We start from the raw sequence: 23,992 nt of genomic DNA, 5'->3' as shown, positions 1-23,992 counted from the left end.
GGACATCATGGCACCTGGGTAGGCACGGCTCAGCTCGACACAGCTCGGCTCAGCTTGGCACAGCTCAGTTCAGCATGGCTTGACACAACACAGCTTGGCACAGCTTGGCATGACACAGCATGGCTCGGCTCAGCTCTGCACGGCTCAGGACATCGTGCCACCTAGGCAAACACAGCTCAGCTCGCCTTGACTTGGTTCAGCACAGCTTGACTTGGTTCAGCACGGCTGGACTTGGTTTAGCACGGCTCGAGACGTCATGCCACCTAAAGCACAGCTCAGCTCAGCTCTGTTCAACTCCGCTCAGCTCAGTTCAGCACGGCTTGACATGGTATGGTTTGGTACAGCTCAGCTCGCCTTGATTCAGCCTGGCACGGCTTGGCTCGGTGTCCATGCCGGGCAGAGCTTCCCGGTGGGAAACAGCAGTGTGTTCGGCCCCGCTCGGCGGGAGGGCGGCTCCCCTGCCCACTGCCAGAGCCAGAACCAGTGCCGCCAGTGCCCACATCCCATGGGACAGGGGGAGCACAGCACACAGCCTCCCCCCAGGGCCACCCCTCCATCGGTGTCTCCCCTTGCAGGGTGGTGCCCCCAGGACCTGCTCCTCTGCTGGGGGAGCACCATACGGCCGCTGGACCATGTGCCACCCAGGTCCCGACGCCTTGGCCAGGCGCGCTCGGGTTTCTCCCGGTGCTCAGAGGTAAGGTGTGAATCCCTTCCCACCTGCTCCCTACCATGGGGGGCTAATGACCCCTGGGTGATCCCAAACCATTTCTCAGCATCCCGCTGTTTGTTCGTCACCCGGAGCGGGCAGCGCCCTCCCACCCGGCTCCCTGGCGTTATTCTGGGGCTGCGGCACGGCGAGGCGTGCTGGAAGGTCGGCTCTTGGCTTGCCCTGGCTAATGCCACAAGGCTCGAGGGAAGCCCTGCTACGCAGTGCCGGGCACCAGGTCCGTGCCACCTCCGGTGAGTGCCGGCAGGAGCTCCCTGCACCGCCCCGGCCAGGGGGGCAAAGTCCTCTCCTTTCCAGGTTTATTGCACAGGGTAATTGCTGCTCCTGGGCTTGCTTTATTAAGCACCTGCTTTAATATTTCACCAAGTCTCCGTACTTGGCGATCCTTCGTGCGTCCCTGCCACGGAGCACCCGCTGGCTCTTGCCATGAGCCTGACCCTCGGTGCCCTCCGCGTGGAGGGCGAGAGGCTTTTGCGTGTCAGCATCAACACCGGTCTCCGATCCCGGAGAAGCCAGGCTCTGCCAGCCGGGCTGCCGCCGGTGCCGGCCGCCCCTGCCAGACCCCGCGAGCACCCCCACGGTGGTGGCAATGGCAGTGGATGCCTGTGCCATCCTTCTTGGAAACAACCCCCGTGGTACCGGTGGAAAAACACATTTCATCAGCGGCGACGGCAGCGCTGCAGAAGTGCAGCGTCAAACAGGCTGGGGTGGTTTTGCCGGGGTGTGGTGGTGGGACCCGGCTGGGTTCGCAGCCCTGCTCTTGCAGGCAGGGGAATGCTGGGAATGCCGGCGAGGTAGAGGAGGAGGCGGGATGTTCCCAACAGCATGGCCGCAGGCTCTCCCGCAGGAATCCACTCGCTTGCGGCAGTGGGCTACTGAACCCGGTGAAAATGATGGAGGTGGCCACAAGGCAGAGCCTTGGGGAACCTGGGCTCTGAAGAAGACCCTGTTAAACATCCCCACCCACCACTTCACCAGGGCTTGAAAAATCCTGTTGGAAAAAGGTTGTTTTCCGGAGACGTAGTCTCCAGAGAGAGCATCCCTCACCACACCAGCCGAGCCAGAGCTGCTGGGGCATGCAAGAGAGCAGGGTCAGGGATACAGGGCTTTACAGAGACAGCCAGAACGTAGACGACGGTGTTTCAGCAGGGGCAGATGTGGCCATTCCCAAATCGCAACGTGAATTCACGCGTCTCCTTCAGAGCTGGGTTGGGTGTCCCTTCATCTGTCCCTCCCAGAGCTCCTCATGCGTGGTCTCGGGATGCCCTTCTTGTGGGACACCTCCAGATGGGCTGTAGATAGCCACGGCGTGCTGTGTTGGCCACAGCCAGGGCTTTCCATGGCTGCTCTCACCAAGAGGTCCGGTGGGGTGGGGCTGGACCACCAGCACCCTTTGCCAGCCTTGGCCGTTCCCCAGCTCACCCCAAAAAGGCCGGCGTGCGGTTAGGGTGACCTTGGTGCCTATTCCCTTGAAGACGGTGCCTGGCCTTGTTCGTCTTCCCATTGCTCAACACCGGAGGGTGCCTCCCAGCCGCGCTGCGCTGTTAGGAAACGCTGGTGATAGCCCCATTACCTTTTGACCTACTTGAGCTCTTCTGTACCCGTTCTGCTAATTACAGCTCACCTTTTTCAGGGGAAGCGGGGCTGGTTCGACCGCAGCCACCTCCCACACCCTTCCTGGGGCTGCTCGCCCAGGTCCCCGGTGGGGGGGACACCACATCTTCCTAGTGCTCCCCTTGCCCTAGGCTGTTCCTTCAGCTCCGTGGAGCCTCCCATGACTAACAGGTTTTGAGATAATTGTTCCACTCCTTAATCTCATCTGCAGAAGATTCATGACATTGTTTTCGAAGTGCCATGAGCCATTTCCAGGGGCTCTAAGCCCATGAGGGATGTGATTCATCCACGCTGCTCCCACAGGTACTTAATCTTCTCCAAAACAGCAAGTCCTTCTTCCACGGCTATTATCTCCTTAGGAAACACCACCCAGGCGAGCGCCTAACAGGGCACTTTTGTCTCTTCAGCGCTGATGGAGGCTTGTGCCAGCGCTTGCTTCCTCTCACAGGTCATGGGGTATAGTCCTTCCCCGGGAGCAGTTGTCTCAGGAGAGGGGACCATGGGGCTGGGACCCCCTTGGATGTCACTTGTGGGTGCCTACCATGGACCACCAAGCCCAGGGGAAAGGGGGTTCTGGAAATGTCCCTCGCTAACTAAAGCAGATGGGGCTCCTTCTCTCCCACACCATGTCCTCAAAGAGCCCATGGGATGGATGTGGGTCCAGCCTTCTTCGTGGTGAAGATGTGGGACACTGGAGCACGTTGATGTCTGGGGCCAGAGACAGTTCAGGGATGACAAAGGCCATTGCAGTGTCTGGAATTAACTTTCGTTTTGACCCAAAGCGTCTTGCAGAGGACAGTGATTAATTACTCCCAGCATCAAATATTTGTGTCCTACCACTGAACTTGCACTGTTCTACTGGTTCTCTTCGCTGCCGGAGCGGGAACTCTCTGTGATTGTGGCTTTCTTCTCCAGGGACGGCAGATCATCAGGTGGCCATGATTCAGCTAAGCCAGGCTCAGCTCCAGGAAGCCTTTCCTGCACCTAACACTTAATGTCCCCATGATCTTTCCCCAAGCCAAGCGCATGAAGATTGGGTCTACCAAAGCCCAGCCCGGAGGGACTTCCCACAGCATGGCCAACCCGAGCCACAGCCGCCCAACTCTTTGTGCTGGGATTTTCTCCCCCTTCTCCCCCCAGGACTTTCCATTCCTTGTTTCCAACTTACTTCAGGCCATGACCGAGGACCTTTTTTTGGGGCACCGTTTGTGCCCATCATCTGATGCCACGTTGGTGCGATCAGCCTGGGTCCGGGGCTTTGATCCTCCAGCTGCGGGGGGGTTTCCAAGCACCTCGGCTGGGTGGTGGGCACAGCCCAAACCTCTCCCCAGCTCCTGGCAGGACCTCTCTGCTGCCAGGGTGCTGCGGCTGGAGCAGCTCCTTCAGGGAGTACCAGGGCTGCTCCCCAGGACAGCGTTGCTGGCAACATGGAGCATCCAGCCGAGAGCTGACCCCGGATCTGGCTCTTTGCAAATCCCCTCATCTTCGGAAAATTCCTGCCTCCGACTTGTTTTTTTCAGGTTGCGCAGGATCCCCGGGTATTTACAAAACACAACTCCGCTTCCAGCCGCATTCATGGCTTCGGGAGAGGTTTCACCTTCTGGGAAGCCGCTCCCCAGCCTGACCTCGAGCTTTTCCGCCCCAGCGAGGACCCCGTGTCGCCGTGCCTGCTCGCCCACGTGGCCTTGGCAGCCCCTTCGCCAGCCGGGCTTTCTGCACCGTGGTTCTCCAAACAAGAGCTGCTTTTGGGCTGTAGGGACCTTGCTCCTTCGGTGCGGCTGGGAAGTGTCGGTGACGCTCCAAAGTGCTCCCAGGTCCGCTAATGCCTGGTACTCTGCATCCCCCATCTCCTCGGGCACGTGTGGTACCCGTGCCAGGTTTGCTTTGCCAGCTCAGCATCACCCTCCCATCTCCTGTCTCTCCTGTGCTCATCACAGGGCATCTACCTCGATATTAGGGTGATGGGGACAGGGCAAATGCGGCTCCCCCTCGGCCACGAGACAGATCCCAGTGGAATCTGGCTGGGCCACGCTCCAGGTGACATCCTGCCGCCTCTGCCCTCAGGGGAGAGGGCAGTAGGTCACGGCAGCTGTGACCTGGTTCCCGTCCCACGCCTCCGTCCTGCTGGGGAGGGTGGTTGCAGAATGGAGCATGTTGCCAGCCTGGGGTTGCTTAAGAGGGTTGGGGCCAGGAGGTGGAGGAGGAGACCTCCAGCTGAGACAGTAGGAGGAATTTGGGGGTGCAGGGGGGCATGACAGATGATCATGATGCTCCTGGAAGGCGGCCAGGGCGCACCGGTGCTTGCAAGAAGCACTCTGGATGGCTCCAACCCATGAAAAAAGGTGAGGTCGTGCTGTCCCTGGTGGGAATGGTGCTTCTCGTGCGAGGTGGTGGGGCTTCGTGGCAGCCATGAGCCCGGGACTGCAGGTGGTTCCCCTCCGCCCCGCGCTCGAGGAAGGCAGCGGGGACACGCCTGCATGGCACGAGGCTGGAGCTGACCTCGGAGCGTGGCAGCAAAGAGGACGCCACGCTGGGACAGTCCCGTGGGAAGGGCTGGCAGGGTGGGATGGAGGAGGCAGGGGACATCTTCCAGCACAGGCTCTGTGAGGGGTGGGAGCGGGTCTCTGCCCACAAACCGCTACAGCAAAGGGTAAATGTGACAGCAAGCGGAGCCGGGCTCGTCCCCGCTGTCCCCTGCTCTTCCCCACCGCCTGGAAGGGGGCCAGGGTGAGATGGGGGCCAGGGACAAGCACTGGAGAGACAGCCAAGCGCACGGGGCTGGGAGCCCGTCCCCGCCAGCCAGACAAACGGCCGGGACCAAGGACGTGGCTGTCATTCCACCGGGGACACGGAAGCGGCAGGACATCTTGCCGGGGAGGGGGAGCAGGGTGCAGCCCCCCCTGGGTGCCAGGGAGAGGGGAGAAGAGCAAACCGAAGGCCAGCGGGTGAGCGCCCCAAGAGCGGAGGGACACGAAGCAGTCGTTTCGGGTGGCCTCGCCGTGTGCGTGGCCGCCGTGCCCCCTCGTGGCAGTAGGACACCGCTGTGACCCCGGGCTGGCGTGGGCAGGAGCCACGCAGGGGCTGAGCCCGGGCGCAGGCAGCGATGGAGGCAGGGATGGAGGTGCTGGGTGCCGCGAGGTGCCCCCGGCAAGGTCACCTCATCCCACCCGGAGCATCCTCCCGGGGGTGCAGCACCCCAACCCCGGCTCCGCTGATGCTGCCTGAGGCCACCCGTGCCCCGGGTCCCCACCAAGGCCCGTATGGGCGCCTACCAACCTGCCTCCGCTCCCAAAGGAGGCCCCAGCATCCCGCCACCCCCACTCCTTCCCGATGATTTTTGGCATAAGCCACTTGCGCCGCAGCCAAGCCAAGCACTTCAGGCGCCGCTCAAGGGCAGCGTGTGCCTGGGGCCGGGCTGGGCATCCTGGAAATATCACCAAGGCTGCAAAAAAACCCAGCTGGAAAAAAATAAAAGGGTTGGCAGAGGCCTTCGCTGAGGACACAGCCGCTTGGAGCGCCGCCGAACTGCTCAGTGGGGAGCATTCACCGGCACCCTGCCCCAGTTTCCCCCAGTGAGCCCTTGGGAGTGACAGTCCTGGGATTGTCACATGTATAATGCCACTTTGGCTACCTGGGGCAGGTGCAGGGGGAGTCAGGCAGATGCTTCTCTACCCCTTTCTCCTTCCCACTGTGCATCTGAGCCGCTCAACGTTGCCTTTTGTGACCTCTTCATCCTCTCTTTCGGACCCAAGTCAAGCACCTGGAGGGGAGGGGAGCCAGACCATGTTTTGGGGCACTTCTGGGATACCTGCAGCTCTTGGCCCGGTGTCCCCCTGTCCCCAAAGCCAGCCAGAACCATCGGAGGGACCTCGCAAGCTGGGGCAGCTGGCACTGCCCGGCTCCTCCAAGGCCACCGGCGTGTCCAGCCTCGCAGGAGAGGGACAGCCCCGGCAGAGGTTAGCCGGGAGGAAGAAGCTGCCCTGCCCAGTGGAGTTTTTCTTCATTCCTTGAAAGCCGCAGAGACCTGCCGTGCGGGATTCAGGGCTGGAGGCAGCGCTGGGGCAGCGCGGAGGTGGAGCTGCCGTGATAGATGATGTGACATCGTTCCCAAATTCCTCTGCCAGGGGTGACGGTGCCCAAAGCACTGCAGCTGGCAGAGGGGGATGCTCAGGAATGGTACCCACCCACCATCTAGCACCTATGGGGAGCATCGCAGCCAGCACCCAGCCTGGGTTTTAATCCATGCCTGGGGTGGCACAAGCGGTGCTGGACCAGGATGTGGCATGTTCCTACCTGGACATCTCCCAGGCCCCGTGGGGACAGGCAGATGCTGCCCTGGCTCCATTTACGTCATGAGGCAGCCTATGTCTGCCAAGTGCAGATGTTTCGAGGCTTGCAGCTTGGCCAGGGCCAGGTTTGCAGGGGGCAACATGTCTGCTGTGCCCTGGACCTGCTCTGGGAGGGGAAACAACCCTGCCTCGAACCCAGGTCCCGGTCTGGCTAAAATCCCCCAGGAGAGGTTCGTAAGGGAGAGGGGAGGTTTGAGACGGGACATATACCCTTGATTTTACTGCGCCGTGGCCTTGCGCTTGAGCCGCCGCTCCTGCCCTTGAGCGTGCAGCCTTGAGTCTGGCAGCAGTCCTCACTCCTTCTGGCAGGGTCCCCCCGGGTGTCCCGGTACAGGGGGGATCACGTTGTCCCTGGGAGGGACGATGGTGCCTGCAAGCCACAGGGCTGCTGCTGCGGGCTAAGTGCTTGCCCCAGGGAGCGGAGCTGGGGATGCAGCAGGAGGGATGCTGGCTTGGCCCAGGGGGGAGCACCACATCGCCCTGGCCTCTCAGGGGTCCGCAGGGGATGGGGACACCAGGGACCCCAGGCATGGCCAACCCTGGGACATCTCCGGCAGCACTCAGGTCCTGCTCAGGCCCATGGTGACGGCCGCCCAAAGGGATGCTGGAAGGACCATCGCCCCTTCCCTCCTGCCACTCCCCTGGGTGCTGCCTGCTCCAGCCCATGGCCTCAAGAGCCTCCAGCATCCCAACCCAGCAGTGCGGTGACCTGGGCACAAGGACAAGGGACACTGGCAGCATGTCAGATCACTTTATTGCCACAGCGGCCACGGGCCAGACCCAGTTCCCAGAGCAGGTCTGGGTCCAGCCCCTTGACCCCTCTAATACTGTTGAGAAGACGAACCTCGAGCCTCCGTGCCCACACACGGGCACTGAGCATCCTCCATCCCGGCCACCACAGAGCAGCTCTGGGACATCGCTCCCATCCTGCTGCCCGCACCTCCGGGAGCTGGAGACCAGCAGGGAAAGGCGAGGTGAGACGAAGGGTGCAGAGCGTGCGAGTCCTGGAGCAGCAGGAGCTGCCACCACGTCCTGCCCTGGGGGCTACCAGCGGTGGGGAGCAGCGGGAGCCCCCTTAGCCACCTCAAACCTCCATGCCGGGCGCTTGCCCCAGGCCCAGCGCCTGCACCAGGTCATCGCTGAGCCCGCTCTTCAGCGTCCGTCTCACTGCGGGAGGAGGAGAGCGTGGTGGCACTGGCAGTGCCGGCAGCAGCAAGGGCAGCGCTGGCTGCCAGGGTCCCCACATCCTGGGTGCCTGCCCGGACACGGTGGCCCTGGCGTGCTGGAGAGGGGAGCAGTGGTGGTGGGGTGCAGGGGCAGGGTCTGGTCTCAGAGTAACTCCTGCTGTGGCCTGGTGGGCTCAACATGGGACATTGGGGGGGGGCCAGCGGGGAAGAAGTCAGGCAGGGCATAGGGACAAGGACACAGAGGTGGGACAAGGCATGGGGACAGGGACACAAAGATGGGAAAGAGCATGTGGGCAGGGAGACGGGACAGAGTACAGGGAGAGGGCCACATAGGTGGGACAGGGCACAGGGACACAGAGGTGGGATAGGGCAAGGGGACAGGGACACAGAGATGGGGAAAAAACACCTAGGCAGGGACACAGAGATGGGACAGAGTACAGGGACAGGGGCAGAGCATAGGGACAGAGACAGGACAGGGCACGGGGACAGGGATGGGACTTACAGGATTTCCTATTGCCACGGGACCTCCTGCGCTCCTTGTTGGCGCAGGGCCGGGGGTTGGCGTTGTGAGTCACCGATTTCACCAGCCGGTCCATGATTTCATCCGAAGCATCGTCTGGGGAGCTGGGAATGTCCTCCTGGGCCGGAGAGCCCTGGGCCGGGGTGGCATGCCCTGTACCTGCATGGGGACAACGGGGATGCTGGCCTCAGCCGTGCTCAGCCAGCTGGGCATACCTTGAGTGCCTCTGCCACCCCGCTCCTACCCCGGCTGGCCCGGCTGCGGCGGGCAGAGGTGTCCGTGGGGGAGGTCAGCAGGGTCTTCATGCTCTCGTGACCTGCTTCCATCTGCTCCTCGGGGCCGCTGGACACCACAGCGGGCGGTGAAGCGGCCTCGGCAATGCCAGAGAACTTCTCGGTCTGCAGTGGGAGAAAAAGTGGGTGTCGGGGACCTGGGGAGCATCACCTGGTGGTGGCGGCCGGCCGAGCGTCCCTGTACCTCGGTGATGAGCCGTCCCCGGGTCTTGTTGCGCTCGCGGTGGGCGGCCCGTTTCTTCTGCTGCTGCAGGACGCGTTCCCGGCAGGTGCGGTACTCCAGGGCGAACTCCCGCAGCAACTTGCAGATGGGCGTCACCTTCACGTCCCGCGCCGCGCTCGCCGGATACCCCAGGTACAGCAGAAAGGAGTGAAACCTGCGGGGACATTGGTCACGGCGGGCCACCAGCGGGACTGCAGGGTTCCTGCCATGTCCCCAGGACCTTGAGCCACCGACCTGTTGAGGACGCGCCTGTGCACCACCTTCAAGACGACAATGCGCTGGGTGCTGTCCTTGAGGAAGTCCGTCAGCTTGCTCTTCAGCACCGGCTTGGTCTCGTGCTTGGCGATCACCTTCAAGTTGTCCCAGGAGGCCCTGCACCTCCGCTCCAGCTGCACCAGGCTGTTGGCCAGCTCCTCAAAGTCAATCTGGAAGAGCGAGACGTCAGCCCTTGGCTGTGCTGCTGGAGCTGGGCAGCCATGGGACCCGCACCCTTGCCTTGCCCAGGTGTCACCTGCCTTGCCTCACCTTGGCGGAGCGGGTGATGGAGGCAATCTCTGAGTAGAGGTCAGTGGTTTCTGGGAACTTCTCTACCACCATCTGGCAGACATGGTGGAGCAGGGACTGCCGGTGCACCGTGTCCTTCACTTCTGAGACCTTCTCCAGGTAGCCCAGCTCAAAGCCTCTGCTCTGAAACCCCAATGGACTCAGCAGGGCCACTCCATCCCTGCTCCAGCAGACCTCCAGTCTGCACACCCAGCCAGCACCACCCAGCCTCAGGCACTGTCCCAGGCTTCCCGTGGTCCCTCTTGGGTACCCATGTACCACGGCTGGGCCTGTCCTTACAGCACTGAAGTCAGGCCACGTCCCTCCGCACCCTGCTCCTCACCTGCGAGCCGTTCAAGAAGTTGCCCATGGCCAGCAGTGTGGCCAGGATGCACTTGAAGGTGTGATTTCTGGCCAGCTGCTCCATGCCCACCTTCAGATCAAAGAGCGGCTCTGCAATCTCCTGGGTGAGGGGAGAGGCAGGTGAGACCCCTCGGCCACCCTCTCCCTTGGGACCTTCAGCATTCAGCCTTGCCCATGAGGACAACCACCTCATGGTCAACCCAAGCCCATGCTTGCCTTGGGGACCTGCAGCCCGTCCCCAGCCAGGACGGCACCTCCCGTACTTGGACGTGGCTGGTCCCCACCAGGAACATGCTTGGCTCAGCGCTCAGCACCGCTGGGGCTGGCAGCGGTGGGAGGGCGGAGGGCAGATGGGTTTACATGGCTCTGTACCTGCTCCAGGCTCTCATAGTCCAGCTTGAAGGCCCAGAGCTGGAGCCTGGCCGTGAGGTCGCTGATGGAAGATAGGGCAAGCAGGAACTGCTCCGCAGAGCCCAAGGGCACATCAGGGTTGGCCAGCTGGGCCTCCTGGATCTTCTGCTTCTCCTCCTCAGTCGGGACCATGGTCAGGATTTTCTAGAGCAGGCAAAGAGGCATGTGTCAGACTCCAGACATGTCACCATGGGACGTGTCACCCCAGGGCTGGCAGTGCAGGCATCATGGCATGGAGGCGTTCTGGCCAGGGGAAACAACCTGCGTGAGGATCTCAGAGGGGCCGAGCCGTTCGTACTCACCTCAATTCCTTCCTTATTGACTGCGAACTCGTCAAAGTTGAGCACAGCCGTCTTGATGATGTGCACTGGTGGCAGCACCGTGAGGCCAATGTTGATGGCGTTGCTCCTCTTGGGGTCCAGCACCACCACCACCTTCTTCCCATCAATGGCCTTCTGCAAAGAGGACAGGATGGATGAGGACAGCCAGGCAAACGGCTCACCTTCAGGAAAACATCATGGACACAGGGAGCTGATCAGGGACCTGGTGGTGAGCCAAACCTGCGCATCGCCCATCACCGCCCCCACCGAGCCTCTGGGCTGCGGGTACCCATCCTCAGCATAAGGTAGGGGTGACAGTGCATGCCTAGGGTCCCCACAGGAACTCACAGCCTTCTCCCACCCCTCAAGTCCCCTTGGCTGATGGGTGCCAGCCCGGTGGTACCTTTGAAGTTGGCACTTCCTTTGACCGTGACTCAAACAGATGCTCCAGTTTGGCAGCATTGACCTCAACGTTCTGCAGGGACGCCCACAGTGTTGCCTGGCCGAACCTACCCGGCCCCACAGTGCCATCCAGCTGCTTCAGCTCCTTCCAGAAGAGCTTCACTGTCCTCTTCTTCTTGGCCTGGGAGGGGCCATCCGTTGCTGAGGGGCCTGGCAGCCCTGGGGGGGGCGGGCAGCCAGGGACGGCAGGAGGTGGAGGAGGTGGTGGTGGTGGACAACCAGGGATGGCAGGAGGTGGAGGAGGTGGTGGTGGGCAACCAGGGACGGCAGGAGGTGGAGGAGGTGGTGGTGGGCAACCAGGGATGGCAGGAGGTGGAGGGGGAACCATGACAGCTCCAGCGCTCGTTGCTTCAATGCCGGGAGGGAGGAAGGAGCCATTGGCCATGGGCCCCGTGTCCAGGATGTCAAAGTCTTCTTCTTCCCCCAAATCAGTGAAGTCCAGGTCCTTGATCTTCAGCTGCACGGGGCTGGCCTCCAGGCGCTCCCACGTCAGCTCCACGTCCTTCTTGATGGGCATCATCCCGCTATTCTCCAGCTTCTGTGTGTGGGTCTCAGCATCTACGCTGGACATGGCACGCACCAGCTTGGCGTGGGCGCTGGCCACTGGCCCGTCTGGAGCCCTGCCAGGGAGCCAGGTGCCCTCCTGCTCCTGGCTGCTGCCTCCCTTGGCATCCATCTCCACCTCATCCCGGACCAGGGGGGACGACGGCACCTCGGGTAAGACCTTCTCCCTCCCTAGCTCCGAGGAGCCTTTGGCGTAGAGCATGTCCAACATAAACTTGGTGTCGGAGGAGATGGTGCTGCACGAGTCGGTGGTGTCCAGCTGAGCCAGGCGAGACCCTGCAGGGAGAGGCGGAGAGGTTGGGACAGCCTGCGTGGAGGGGGCAGGTGCTGCTGGGCTGCACGTAGAGTTGGGGTCCCGCTCCCCGGTGGGGTGTGCTCGGATACCGGCGTTCAGAACGGGACGGGGAGGTACCACCCAGCTCCTCCGTGGCTCTGGGTATCACAGGCATGGGCTGGGGGCAGAGGGGCCACTAACACCCTCCCCAGAGACCCTGATGAGCCCAGAGCTGGGAACACATATCCCGGCAGCACCTACTTATGCTGGGTGGCTCTATCCCAGGCTCAGGGGTGCCGCTGTCCCTGTCCCACGCGAGAGCGGTGGGATGCTCCAGTGCAGCATCGCTGAGGACATTGAGCCGTCCCTTGGCCATGGAAGAGATCTTCTCCTTCTGGGCTGCGGCCAGGTTCTCCAAGAAGCGAGCTCTGCGAGACAGGGGTGGATGTTGGCCGGGAGCAAGGCAGGGATGGGGATGATGGGCAAACCACGCCATGCCGCACCGCACAGCCAGCCCTGCAGCACAGAAGCCCCCTGCACTAGCCACACCGCATCGGGGACCCGGAGGATTCAATCTCCTCCAAGCCCTGCAGAGAGACAGGTGATGCCACCACGGCTCAGGGACAGGGATGCCGCAGTCCCACGGGAGCCAAAGGCTCATGCTGTCAGGGTGCCACCGTCACCTGTCGGTCCCAACGGACCTGGTGCTCACTGCGACCCTCGTCCAAAAGCTGCAAAACCCAGGAGGGCACCCGGGCAGAGACTCATAGGGACCCTCCTGCCCCTCATGCCCTGTGTGGCCGGAGCCCAGATACCTCCGGCCAGGCGCCAGCCTGAGGAAGCGCATGCCTAGAGACACACGCATGCCTCTACTTACTCAAACTTCCTCAAAATAGGCTTGTCCCCACGCAAGGAGGGGGCATCCTCCCGCCTGAGGGAAAACAGGGGTTAGCCCCCACTGCCGGCAGCCCCCCCGGGGCTTGTGCCTCCTGCACGCACCCGCCTGGCAGCCGTTCAGCGTGGGACCCTTGCCACACCATCACCCCATGGCCCTGTGGGGTTCATGGGGAGCTGGGAGAGCCCCAGCAAGTCCCCTGCCTGGGCACTGCATGTCATTGGGTGCTGGTGAGACGGGGCACTGTCCCGTCCCCTCCAGAGCCACCCAGTTTGCCGGGAGGATGGCAGTGCCAGCCCTGGGGTGGGCTGTGCCACCCCCAGAAGGGACACCTCACCCCAGAAGGGGGGGGATCAGAGGGTGCCATCACCCCGTGGGGGGTGCTGGCAATGGGGGGAGCGGGCTGGGGTCCTGCAGGCAGGGCTCAGAGGGGAGAGGCGAGGGATGGGGGCAGAGAGGTGGGTGCAAGGGGCAGAGAGCGGGATAGGGCAGTGCCCGCTCCCGCCGGAGCATCACGCCGGGAGGGAGCACAGGCGTGCAGAGCCCGGGCACTTACCAGACAGGGGCAGTTTGGCGCAGCCTGCAAAAGGAAAGATAGAAAGAGTGGGCAGAGGAGAGGGCAAGCGTGGGCAGAGAGGAGCAGCGAGGAGGAGCTGGAGCAGAGCTGTGCGCGCCCAGAGGATGCCCTGGACCCCCTGGCTGGACCCTCTCAGATGCCCACTCCCCCATCATGCTTCTCTCCAGCCCCAGTGCCTGCCCAGTCCCTGTTGTCCCCTGGGAGCCCCCCCCCAGCCGCAGGGGGACCCACCCAGCCCCTCCCAGCTGCTTACTTGTAGACGCTGCGTTCGCCCAGGCCCGGGGGCTGCTCCTTCTCGGCTGGGGGGGAGGCCAGGGACAGCCGCACACTGGACGCGCTGTTGTAGACGCTGCCGGGACCGGGTCTGGAAGGTCTGGAAGAAGACACAGGGACTGAGAGTAGATTCCATAGGGCTGTCCTCCACCCTGGCACTGGGAATGGATCCGAGCGCTGCTCACGCCACATCCCAGCATCCTCGCCATCCCAGGAGCATCCTCACCGTGGGCCACCTCCAGCCGCACTTACTCTGTTGGGCTGCTCGGTGCGGGGACAGCTGGGGTGTTCTCGGTGGGGGGCTCCTTCGGGGTGCCAGGGGACCCCAGCAGGGGCTGGGCATCGGGGCCGGGCTCCGGGCAGCCGCCCTGGGATCGCCACCCGCGCCGGCCCTCATCCGTCCTCCTCCGCTCCTTGCGTCCCCCCGAGGGCGGCTCTTCCACGCCATCCTCCAGCTTGAGAGCGCTCTGCGGAGGGACCAGTGGGGCATGGCACCGGGCACAGCACCCCTGCCACCCCACGGGCCCGCCCTCCCCACTGCCACGGTACGTGGCGCATGGCCAGATCCCGCGGGAGCCCCACTCACTTCGTAAAGCGTGAACTGCTGCTTCAAGTCAAGGTCGGTGCCCTTGCTACCCAGGTACTGCTGGACCACCCGCTCCATGCCCTGCTGCTCCAGGCAGTCTGTCACATCGTAGAAGGTGTCCTGGTCCGGGAGGGCTGCCAGCGTCTGAGTAGGACCAGAGGGATGCTGCTGGGACCAGTGTGACCCACACCGAGCCCCACCAGTGTGGCATCGCGGGGACGCCCTGCCACCCCCCTGGACCTTGTTGATCAGCGTCATGGCAAACACCAGCAGCTCCGTGTCAGCCCCGTTGCGTTGCTCCAGGATGGCCATCAGGTTGGACCACGGGCACGTGCCTGGGAAAAGCGACACGTGAAGGTGACACCAGGCCATGGCGGGGACACCGTCCCCCACCGGGGACCTCGCGGGCAACTGGGGCTGCACCTACCTTTCGCCTGGTCCACGGCGTTGACGGCGCGGATGAGGAGCAGGGCGTTGGGCTCCGTGTACTCCACGAACACCAGCAGCAGCTTCAGTGCCATCTTCACCACCAGGCGAAACTGGGACAAGGGATGGCGGCTGGGACGGCAGCGGTGGCAGGGGACTGCCAGTGCGATGCCAGGGCACTGCGGGCTGGCTGTGCCCATGCCCCCGGGGCTGGGGGCTTTGCCGTGAGGCCAGGGACCAGCCTGCAGCTGTGATGCTGATGGCCAAGGGGCACCAGGAAGAGACCCAGAGCGGGACCCTCTTATTCAAGCTCTGTCCCCAGGAGCATGGTCACATCAGGACAGGGAGCTCTGGGGACCCTGGGTGACTTCCAGATGGGTGGGAGCAGGACCCAACCCACCCAAAAGGTACGAGGGCACCAAGCCCGAAGGCAAAGGATGGGATAAAGCCCCTGAGGGATGGTGCAAGGGGACAGCCACAGGCAGGGGTGCAGTGGGGGGCACAGGCAGCCCCCCAAGGGCAGCAGGGGCTTACCGGGCTTCCCGACAGCGTGTACAGCCACTGGACGGTCTCGTTGTGGTTGATGACACCCTGCATCCCGTCCACAAAGAGCATGATCTGACTCAAGGCTGCAAGGCAGAGAGCGGGCAGGGTCACGGCGCGGCGGGCAGGGCTTTCCCAGCCCCGCGCAGCGTCGCCACGACAGGGCAAGGTCTGGCAGCTGCCCGCAAGGTAGCCCCGGCAAACCTGCTTGCTTGCTCCCCCCTGCCCCGAGTGCCAGCCTTCCTCTCTGAGGATGAGAGATGCCCTGTACCCAAATACCAACCCCGGAGGATGTAATTCTGGTAGTTCTGGTCAGCCTCTGCTCCCACTTTGATCAGGCACGTCAACCCATCCAGGTTCACGAACTCCGGCACCAGGTCCTTGTCCTCCTGCGGGGCAAAGGCCAGGCGTTATGGTAGCGTGGGGAGGCAGGGACGGGCAGCCAGTCCCGGGGTAGCCCCCCCGAACCCCCCACCGCACCAGCATCACCGTACCTGAAAGAGCTGCTTGAGGGAGAAAAGGGATCGCCGCAGCTCCGGCCCCTGCGAGTTGTACAGCTTCTCTGGAAGGAAGGGAGAGACGCGGCATGATGGACTGACCCACAGGGGCTCACTGCTGAACCAGGGCTCCGAAATACTCCCGGCTGCCTGGGAAAGTCCTGCATCCTGGCTCAACCCCTGTGCCGGCACTGCCTGGCTGTCGGACACACAGGGTGGAAGCAACTGCATCTCCACAACTACTTATTTCAGCCCTGCCACCTCCCTATTTCCTTTTTTTCTCTTTTTTTTTTCTGCCCAGCAATGACATAAATATCCCCTCTGGTTTCCTGTGCAGAACCGAAACAGGAACACGGACAGAAGGCTGAGCTACTTTTAGCTGTCCATCCCCAGGCACAGCCCTGGCACAGTCCCGGAGCCCCCAGCAGCCCCACGGCTTGGGAAGAGCTACAGGAAAGGGACGGGAAGGATGGCAGCGTGACACCAGCTGCTCCGGGACAAAGGGATGGTCACCAGGCTGGAGGCTGGATGGAGACTGTGTGCTCATGGGGACGGTGCCCGTGGGCAGAAGTCGGTATGGAGCAGCCAGGGCAATGGGAAGCTGGGAAGTCCCACTTAAACTAGCGGAGACCAAAGGCATCGGGAGCCAGTGCTTCCCGCATCCAAAAATTGAGTTATCTGAGCATCCCAAGTTATTTGAGTCAGCTTTAGAGCTGTAACAAGCCAAAAACAAGCTGTCCGATGAGCCCTCCGGACATGCCGATGAGGGCTCTGTAAAACATGAGGTCCCGGCAGCCTCCTCCGCTCGCTTATCGGCTGGTCAGAGCAGGCGAGAGGGAAAGCAGAGCAGCCGAGAGGGAAAGCAGAGCAGCCTGGGGCTCAGCCGGAGCCTGGGAACCGCCGGCAAAGAGCATGACCCCAACCTCAGCCTTCCTGCAGGGAGAGGGCTCCGTGCTGTGCCCCTTCCCGCGCCGCTCGGGAAGCTGATGCCCGGCCAGCATTGCTCTGCTCAGCGCCTCTCTTCCCCCCCTACTACGGAGAAAAAAGGCTTGAGTCTCCCGAATATTTTGCAAGACCTCCGAGCGGGCTGCCCAAAGCTGTGGCAGTGCTTTCTGCTGCGCTCCAGCTATTTGTTTGTATCCTGCAAAGCTATATTTAGAGCTCGCCTGAATGACCCAGAATATCTGCAGCGGGCGGTGGGCTCCCAGCCGAAGAGGCAAAAGTCCGGATCTCTGAGGATGGAGGGGATTAACCCAGCGGGTGCCCACCAGCCTCACAGGGACCATGTCTCGTGCATCTCTGGGGGGGTTATGGGGTGGGAGCAGCCCTGGGCTGTATCGCTTGCTCTCTCCATCACGGCGGAGACCAAAGCCCTGCCATCCGGGGCAGGGGGGGCGAGCCGCTGGACCCACACCAGCCTGGAGGAGGGAGCAGCCCCGACTCACCAATGATGGCATGGACTCGGACGGAGAGTTGCGTGCGCAGGATCAGGGTCGGCCGTCTCCCCTTCCTAGGGTGGGGGGAAAACCGCGTGAGTGCCTGCAGCGGGACCGCCACGGGCCCCGGCGCTCGCACGCACATGAGGTCCCCATGTCCCATCCCCGGAGGGCTCAGGCACCCCGCATGCCTCACCTGACCTCCTCGTAGAAACCCTCCAGATCATCCTTCTGCTCCAGCAGGGACAAGTCGAGGTCCAGGTAGTGTCCGGAGGGCGAGACCTGCAGCGTGCAGTCCTCCAGCTGGGGATGCAGACAGCCTGGCTGAGCCCCCGTGCCCACCACATCCCTCCCGGCTCCCGGAGGATGCAGCACCCCCGGGCCACCCTCCCATCCGCACCGAACCCACCAGGCAGCCACATCCCGGAGCGGGGTGGCAGATCCCACCCTGTCCCCAAGCGCTGGCCCCTCAGGGAGACGCCCGGGCACGCTCTGCCCCAGCCCAGTGGCAAACTGGGGAGAAACATGGAGCCCCAGGCTGGGAAAAGGCAGAGCGAGGGCGGCCCCGGCACCTCCGGGCTTCTTGGCAATCCCTTGGGTGGAAGCCACGTCAAGAGGCTGATCCGCTCCCTGGGGCTCCCCTTAGTCAGCCGGGGTGCGACCGGGGTGCGACCGGGGCAGGATCCGTCTCCTCCCTGGGCTGGTGCCTCCACCTGCAGGGACTGGCTCTGGGGGAACTGCCAAGGCACCGAGCAGGGGCAGAGGGTGCTGGGGCGTCTCCCTGGCCACGGACACCCCAAACCAGGGCAAATCCCACAGGGACGTCCCCCGGCTGACACAGCCCCTGGCTCAGCCCGCAGCCACGTGGCATCTTCCAGCAGGACGGGGAAATGCGCAGCCCGAGGCAAGGCTGGGCGAGGGCATCTCCCTCGAAAGTCTGCACACAGCACCCGCAGTGCACCCCAGCCAGCGAGCACAGCACCCAGAGGTGCTCCAGACACGGCACCCACAAAGCCGCTGGGACCTAGCAGCACCCCACAGCACCCAAGCAGGTCCCCTGGGTGAGCTCCGGATGGGACAGGGCAGTTTGCCCTCCAGGCGTGGGTGAAGGCAGAGGGAGGGCAGTGCCAGCACCCCGACCCCCCAGCACATCTGGTCCTGTTCCTAAAGCGTTTGCAGCCCCCGCGCTCTCCTAGCCCACCCCACCTCCGAGGAACTGATGCTCCTTTCCAAATCTGCGCAGCAGTGCTGTGTAACCACCTGGGGAGAGCTGAGGACTGGGGGTAAAACCTTATTATTGGGTTTTACATAAAACCCTGCCCTGGCCACCCTCGGGCAGGCTGGCGACCCACAGCGATGCTGGGTACGGCTCCTGCATCTCACTGGGGTTGCTTTCCATGAAAGCCCCGTCTCCTCGAGTCACAAGATCACACAAGTGCTTGCATGTATGACTTCACCGTGAGCCTGACATTAAAATCAGAGGGCAAAGAAAAAATGCCACGTGCATTGAAATAATTAATGACCCTGACTAAGCCTTGGGATAACGGGCAATTTGGCAGGGTACTCCTGTTGGGTTGGACGCAGTTGTTATGTTGTGTCCCGCTCCACCTTCCGCAGTTGCTAGCCACGCCAGCCAGCCATGGCAACATGAACCAAACACAGGCTGCTGGCACCGGGCAAGTGCTCCTGGCCGCCAGCTCTGCCTCCGCGGCGGGTATCGCTAACGCTGACCCCACGCAGGGTTTGCTTGCTGGGGAAAGCTTCAATTCCTGCACCGGAGAGGGCTCTCTTGGGCATCCCTGCATCCCCTCAGGCATTCCCTGCATCCTCCTGGGCAGGGGAGACCCCTCCTACATCTTCTTGGGCATCCCTGCATCCTCCCAGGCATCTCCTCGGGCATCCCTGCATCCCCTAAGGCATTCCCTGCATCCTCCTGGGCATCTCCTTGGGCATCCCTGCATCCCCTCAGGCATCCCTGCATCCTCCCCAGGCATCCCTGCATCCTCCCCAGGCACTCAAACACAGTGAAGAACCTTCTCTGGGCTGCCAGAGCTCCGACAAGCCGGAGTTAACGTCCCCGTCTCCTACCGGGGTTGGTGACATGTCCCAGCTGGCGGGAGAGGCCAAGCCCCTGGGATGCGACCCTGCATGTTTCCCATGCGAGCTTGGCAGCGCTCCCCACGAGGGATGCTCCGAGCGCTGGGCCTGGGTTTGGCTGCGACGCCCCTGGCAAGCACCAGCCCCCGGGGATGGAGATGGGATGTCCCAGGCTCACGCTGCCCTGCCAAAAATCCCAGGGTGGCACTTCCGCGCCGGGGAGCACTGACTGCCCCGGGGCCGGGGTTACTCCCGCGCCCTCGGGTGAGGTTTTTGAACCATGCAGGATCTCAGCCGGGATCTCGGGGCCACACGACTGGGGATGGCACCTTGGTGCCACGGGGTACCGACAGCTCCCGGCGCAGGGCGGCTGTGATCCATCCGTCTCCTACCTGTAAAACCATTTTAAAGTGAGCTGGGCTTTGAGGGTCATGGGGGCTTGGAGGCAAAGCGGAGCTGGGGGAGGAGGAGAGCGTCCCAGGCTCACATCTCCAGCCTGTGGCTCCTGGGACCCCCAGCCACCCCGCAACGGCACTGATGTCCTCCACGCACCCCGTTGCTTCAAATCTGAGACGTGGGGAAGGTGGAAACACACAGATGTCCCCGATCTTACCAACACCCAGCAGCTGTGGCCGGCTTCAAAGCTCAGCAAGGACACACGTGCCAGGCAAATGAGTCACCAGGGAAAGCCAGCTCCCCCTGGAGAAGGACGGTCCCCCGCCCCAAACCACCGGGATGTGATGGAGACATCTCCACCTCCGAGATGGAGACATCCTCCACCCACAGCTGCACTCACCACGGCGTCACATCTTCCTGCTCACCCCTATCACGGCTTCCCCACGCGGGAGGATGCTCCAAGGCCGGGCAGGGAATATCCTCTTTATCTGCCAGCAGAGGAAACACTTTTCCCCCCCTCTCTAACACTTTCTTTTTGCAGCAACCACAATTTCCCAACATTGCTGCAGCTCTTCTCGGAAGGCTATGGGGGAAATTACAGAAAATATATATTATTCGCTCCACCTGAGGCAGCACTCGAGCTCGAGGCAGCATTTAAGCACAAGACACCAGTGGGTCAGAAGCATCCGGCATCACAAGCCTCTGCCCACCCTCCCAAAATATATGGGGGTTGACGGTTTATAGAGCTACGCCGCAGGAGCAAGCCCAGCCAGCAACCAAAGGCAGTCACCGCGATTCGGTTTCAGGGCTGAGGGGTGTTTATTGCCAGGGCACTCGGTCGCTGCCTCCTGCCCGCTCCTGCCTGACGGATGGCAGCAAGTGGATGGGAGCGTGGCCATCGCCTTACCGTGGCGGGGAAAAAAAAATAGCCAGGGTGGGAGTGATCTCTGGAGGTCACCCAGAGTTGGCCCAGAACTGCACACTCGCTCGCGCGCGCATCCCTCTTGAAGCTCCTCCAGCCAGGCTTGTTGCTCATTAACAGATCCCTCATTTCTCATCAACAGCAGGAGGACCCCAGTCCTGGCGAGCAGCCGGTGTCCCGGTAAAGCCATGGCACGAATGCCTGGCCGCAGCTCCCATCCCAGGACCATACCAGAAGCCGGGAAGCGCCGGAGGCTGCTGAGCACCGGCGCTCGGCTCTAAGCATTCAGCAAGAAGCAGGCGGCGAAGTTTCCAAGCAGTTAAGTCGGGGGGAAGGCAGCGCTGCCGACGACCCCCTCTCACCGCTGTCGTGCCTGCCAGAGGTGAAGCGGAGCAAGGACCCTCGGTGAAGCCCCCTCGAGCCGGTTAGGAAACTGAGGACAAGCGGGGCTGGTGGGACGGGGCTTGGGCACTTCACACGTGCACCGAGGTCGCCCCAGCAGTTCTCTATCAAGCCCGAGAGCTTGCAGCGAGTGGAAGGGTGAGCTTACAGCTCCGAGGCCGGTGAGCTGTTTGCTCTTCCCCAGGTTTCCGAGGGAGGAAGGGGAAAGCAAAGCTCCAGCCTGTTGGGTTTTGCAATTGTTTGGAAAAGTCCCTAGATTCAGAGGTGAGATAGTGCCGGGGGCAAGGGAGCGCGGTGGCCTTTGGGGACTGAAGGGACAGCCAAAAAAAAATCTGCCCTGCCAAAAGCTGCCTGCGGAGGTTCAGAAAAGCCCCACACCCAGCGCGAGCATCACCCAAGGGTACTAGAAAAATGCTGGAAAGCAGGAGAAGATAGTATCGGCCTGGAGCCGAACAATGCGGCGGCGTAGGCAAACAAAGCGGGAAGGTATTTTCAAGCACAAACACGCTTTCCGGAGAGCATGCAAAAGTCATCAGCGGCGGGTCGCGCTCGGGGAGAGGAAGCACCGAGGGTGTCACGGGGCAGGACAGGCTGTTCAAGGCAGCGATGCCGGAACAAGAAACCTCCTGCTCATCATCCCTAGGCTGTTCCCAGCTCAGGGAGCAGCTTTGCTGGGCCCAGGGAGGGCAGGACCCGGCTGGTTCCCCATGGCAGCTCATCCCCTGGGTGCCTGCGGTTCGGTCCGACGATGACGATGCGGGGACCCCCAGCCCAGCTTCCTCCCAGCCGTTACATCTTCCTCCGGGTGCTCTGCCGCTCCGGGCACGCTGCCCGTCAGGACAGGCCTGGCACCGGGCATCCCCAGCTGAAATTTTTTTACAGCCAGTTCCTTGGGAAAAATCCAACTGTTCAGTTACTAATTTTAGGTCGGCGAGTAATGGAGCTGAGCGCTACCTGGCACGAAGGGCACCAAGGGAGGCTTCAGCCGGTCGTGGCAGGATAACGACGTCTGCGTGGCTCTGGGGGGTCAGATCTGAATTTGGACCGAACCGGGTGGTTCGGGAGACCAACCTCATTCTGCAGGGTGTAAATCCTGCTGCAGGAGGCTCCCGATGAAGGCATCGGCTCACGCAAACCCCAGCCAGCATCCCAGCTTGTCAGGCTGGGATGTACCACAGCCCTCGCTGGCTTAGAAAGCTCTGTGTAATAAAGGCAGCGTGGTTTATAACCTATATAACCTATATAAACCTGGAATCTGGCTTATAAGCCCAGAGCAGGGTCCTAGCCGCTCACCTGCGATTTTACCCAGGGTCACAGGGTGATGCAGGGAAACTACAGAAAAAAACATCCAGAGCTTGCCTTAGGCAGAGAACAGAGCCTGAAATCCCAGGATCAACATGCCTCTGCCAGGCACAGGACTTCCTTGCAATGCTCCTGCCCTCGGGAACGCTGCGTCCAGCCCCTCGTGCCACCACGGCAGCACCCCGGGCCGGTGATCCCGTTACAGCCAGCTCCTGCTCAGGGAGGAGAGCACATGCCTGAAATTTGAGTTTGCTCCATTCGTCATGTCTCGGGGCTGTTTGTTCCTAAACAAACTCCATTTAGTCACCGCCTAAAAATCCCATGACGGTGACAACATGAGACGCCACTGCTTTGCTCCAAGAAAAATGAAAAGGGGGATAAAAGGGAGGGGTTTTTTGGTGCAGGCAAAGGTCTCGCAGCGATCCCCCCTCTCCCGGCAAGCCAGCAAGCTCGATGCCAGGCACACTGAGCCGATTTCCCCCTCCTGCTGTCCCCATCTCTGCTGTCTGGCTCCAGGCAGGGCAACTGTCTGGGTTCCTGCCTCCCTCGCCGGCACTCCTGCGGTGCTGCAGGACAGAGATGCTCAGCCATTGCCAAAGCTCTGCTGGGTCCTGCGTTCGTAAGGAGGAAAACAAGCCCGTCCATCCCGTAAAGGATGCTCTGAAAGCATCACGCCAACAGAAGATACCCAGGAGGGAGGGTCCCGCGTCTCCTCCGCTCCCCAGGGCTGGATCAGGCCCGAGGACACACAAGCAAGACACGACGCCTCGTTTCAGCCTCCTGCCTTCCTCCCGGCCAGCCTCTGCTCCTTCCCGCCGCGCAGCGAGGGCGGCATGTGGGGCGCAGGCCCTCTGCTCCTCCGCCCCGGCCGGAGGAAATTGCTCAGCACGAATTTCCGTGCTGCTGCCGCCGAACCGGAGGGGTGAAGGGCTGGTGGCCCTCCGGCTCCACCGTCACCACCGTCACCTCCCCAAGGCCCACGTGCTGCAGCGAGCGGGGACGCTGGCCGGGTCCCCGGTGTCAGGGAGCCAGCGTGCTCCCGTCGAGGCTCAGCTCCGCTCCCGGTAACCGGTGTGGACGGGGGATGTTGGGGTGGGAGAGCGTCTGGCTCGGCCCCGACGACACGGGGATGGACGCCTGCCCTCATCCTGCTTCCCCCTGCCCGGGTTCCTGCCTGCTCTGAGCAAGCACATCCTCTTCCTCCCCGCCGACTCGCCCGGGGCCGGCGGAGAACTGCCATCTCCCGCAGGGGCTCACGGATTCCGCCGTGACTCACACCGGCAGCGCTGCCCGGGCTCCGGCGGGGCCACACCGCCCCGTCCCTCGGCCCTCCCCCGCCCCGCCCGGTGCCTGCCCGGTGCCTTCCCCGCCCGGTGCCTGCCCCGCCCGCCCCCGGCTCCCCCTCACCGGCAGCGGGGCCCCGAGCAGGCGGTGCAGCGCGGGCAGTTGCGCCCCCAGGGCCAGCGCCTCCGCCACGGCGTAAACCGGGGCTCGCCGCGGCTCCGGGAAGCTGCCGCAGCCGAAGGGGTCCGCGTCCTCCAGGTACTGCAGCCGGCACGGCACCGCCGCCTCCGCCATGGCAGCAACGCCGCTCCCTCCGCTCCGCTCCGCTCCGCTCTCGGGGCGGGAGCTCCGGGGAGGGCGGGGCGGCCACGCCCCCTCGGCCCGGCCACGCCCCCTCGGCCCCGCCCCGCCCCGCCCCGGGAGCGGTCGCTCGGGGCTCGGCGCGCCCTCCCGCGGGCGGCCCGGCGGCGCAGCGGGAGCTGCCTCCCGGCGCGGAGGGATGCTCC

At 63.0% G+C, this 23,992-nt stretch overlaps 1 protein-coding gene across 1 annotated transcript; it reads right to left on the bottom strand.

Moving 5' to 3' along the window:
* Positions 1 to 7,506: 7,506 nt before the first annotated feature.
* Positions 7,507 to 23,780, bottom strand: FHOD1 (formin homology 2 domain containing 1). The gene is made up of 24 exons (XM_059824679.1): positions 23,610 to 23,780; positions 17,280 to 17,386; positions 17,093 to 17,157; positions 15,645 to 15,712; positions 15,434 to 15,539; positions 15,142 to 15,236; positions 14,609 to 14,720; positions 14,422 to 14,516; positions 14,182 to 14,325; positions 13,848 to 14,062; positions 13,576 to 13,686; positions 13,302 to 13,325; positions 12,728 to 12,781; positions 12,112 to 12,278; positions 10,954 to 11,852; positions 10,533 to 10,685; positions 10,192 to 10,374; positions 9,800 to 9,919; positions 9,439 to 9,600; positions 9,148 to 9,338; positions 8,875 to 9,067; positions 8,642 to 8,795; positions 8,380 to 8,556; positions 7,507 to 7,857 (listed from the first exon to the last, which is right to left on the bottom strand). Exons 1-24 carry the CDS (start codon positions 23,778 to 23,780, stop codon positions 7,775 to 7,777), a joined length of 3,849 nt encoding a protein of 1,282 aa, XP_059680662.1. The 3' UTR covers positions 7,507 to 7,774.
* Between the last annotated feature and the right edge of the window lie 212 nt (positions 23,781 to 23,992).

The sequence above is a fragment of the Gavia stellata genome, chromosome 15 (assembly GCF_030936135.1).
Source record: "Gavia stellata isolate bGavSte3 chromosome 15, bGavSte3.hap2, whole genome shotgun sequence".
In the NCBI taxonomy this organism is placed as follows: Eukaryota; Metazoa; Chordata; class Aves; order Gaviiformes; family Gaviidae; genus Gavia; species Gavia stellata.
The sequence above is the reverse complement of the archived record's forward strand: the minus strand, read 5'-3'. Positions and strand labels throughout refer to the sequence as shown.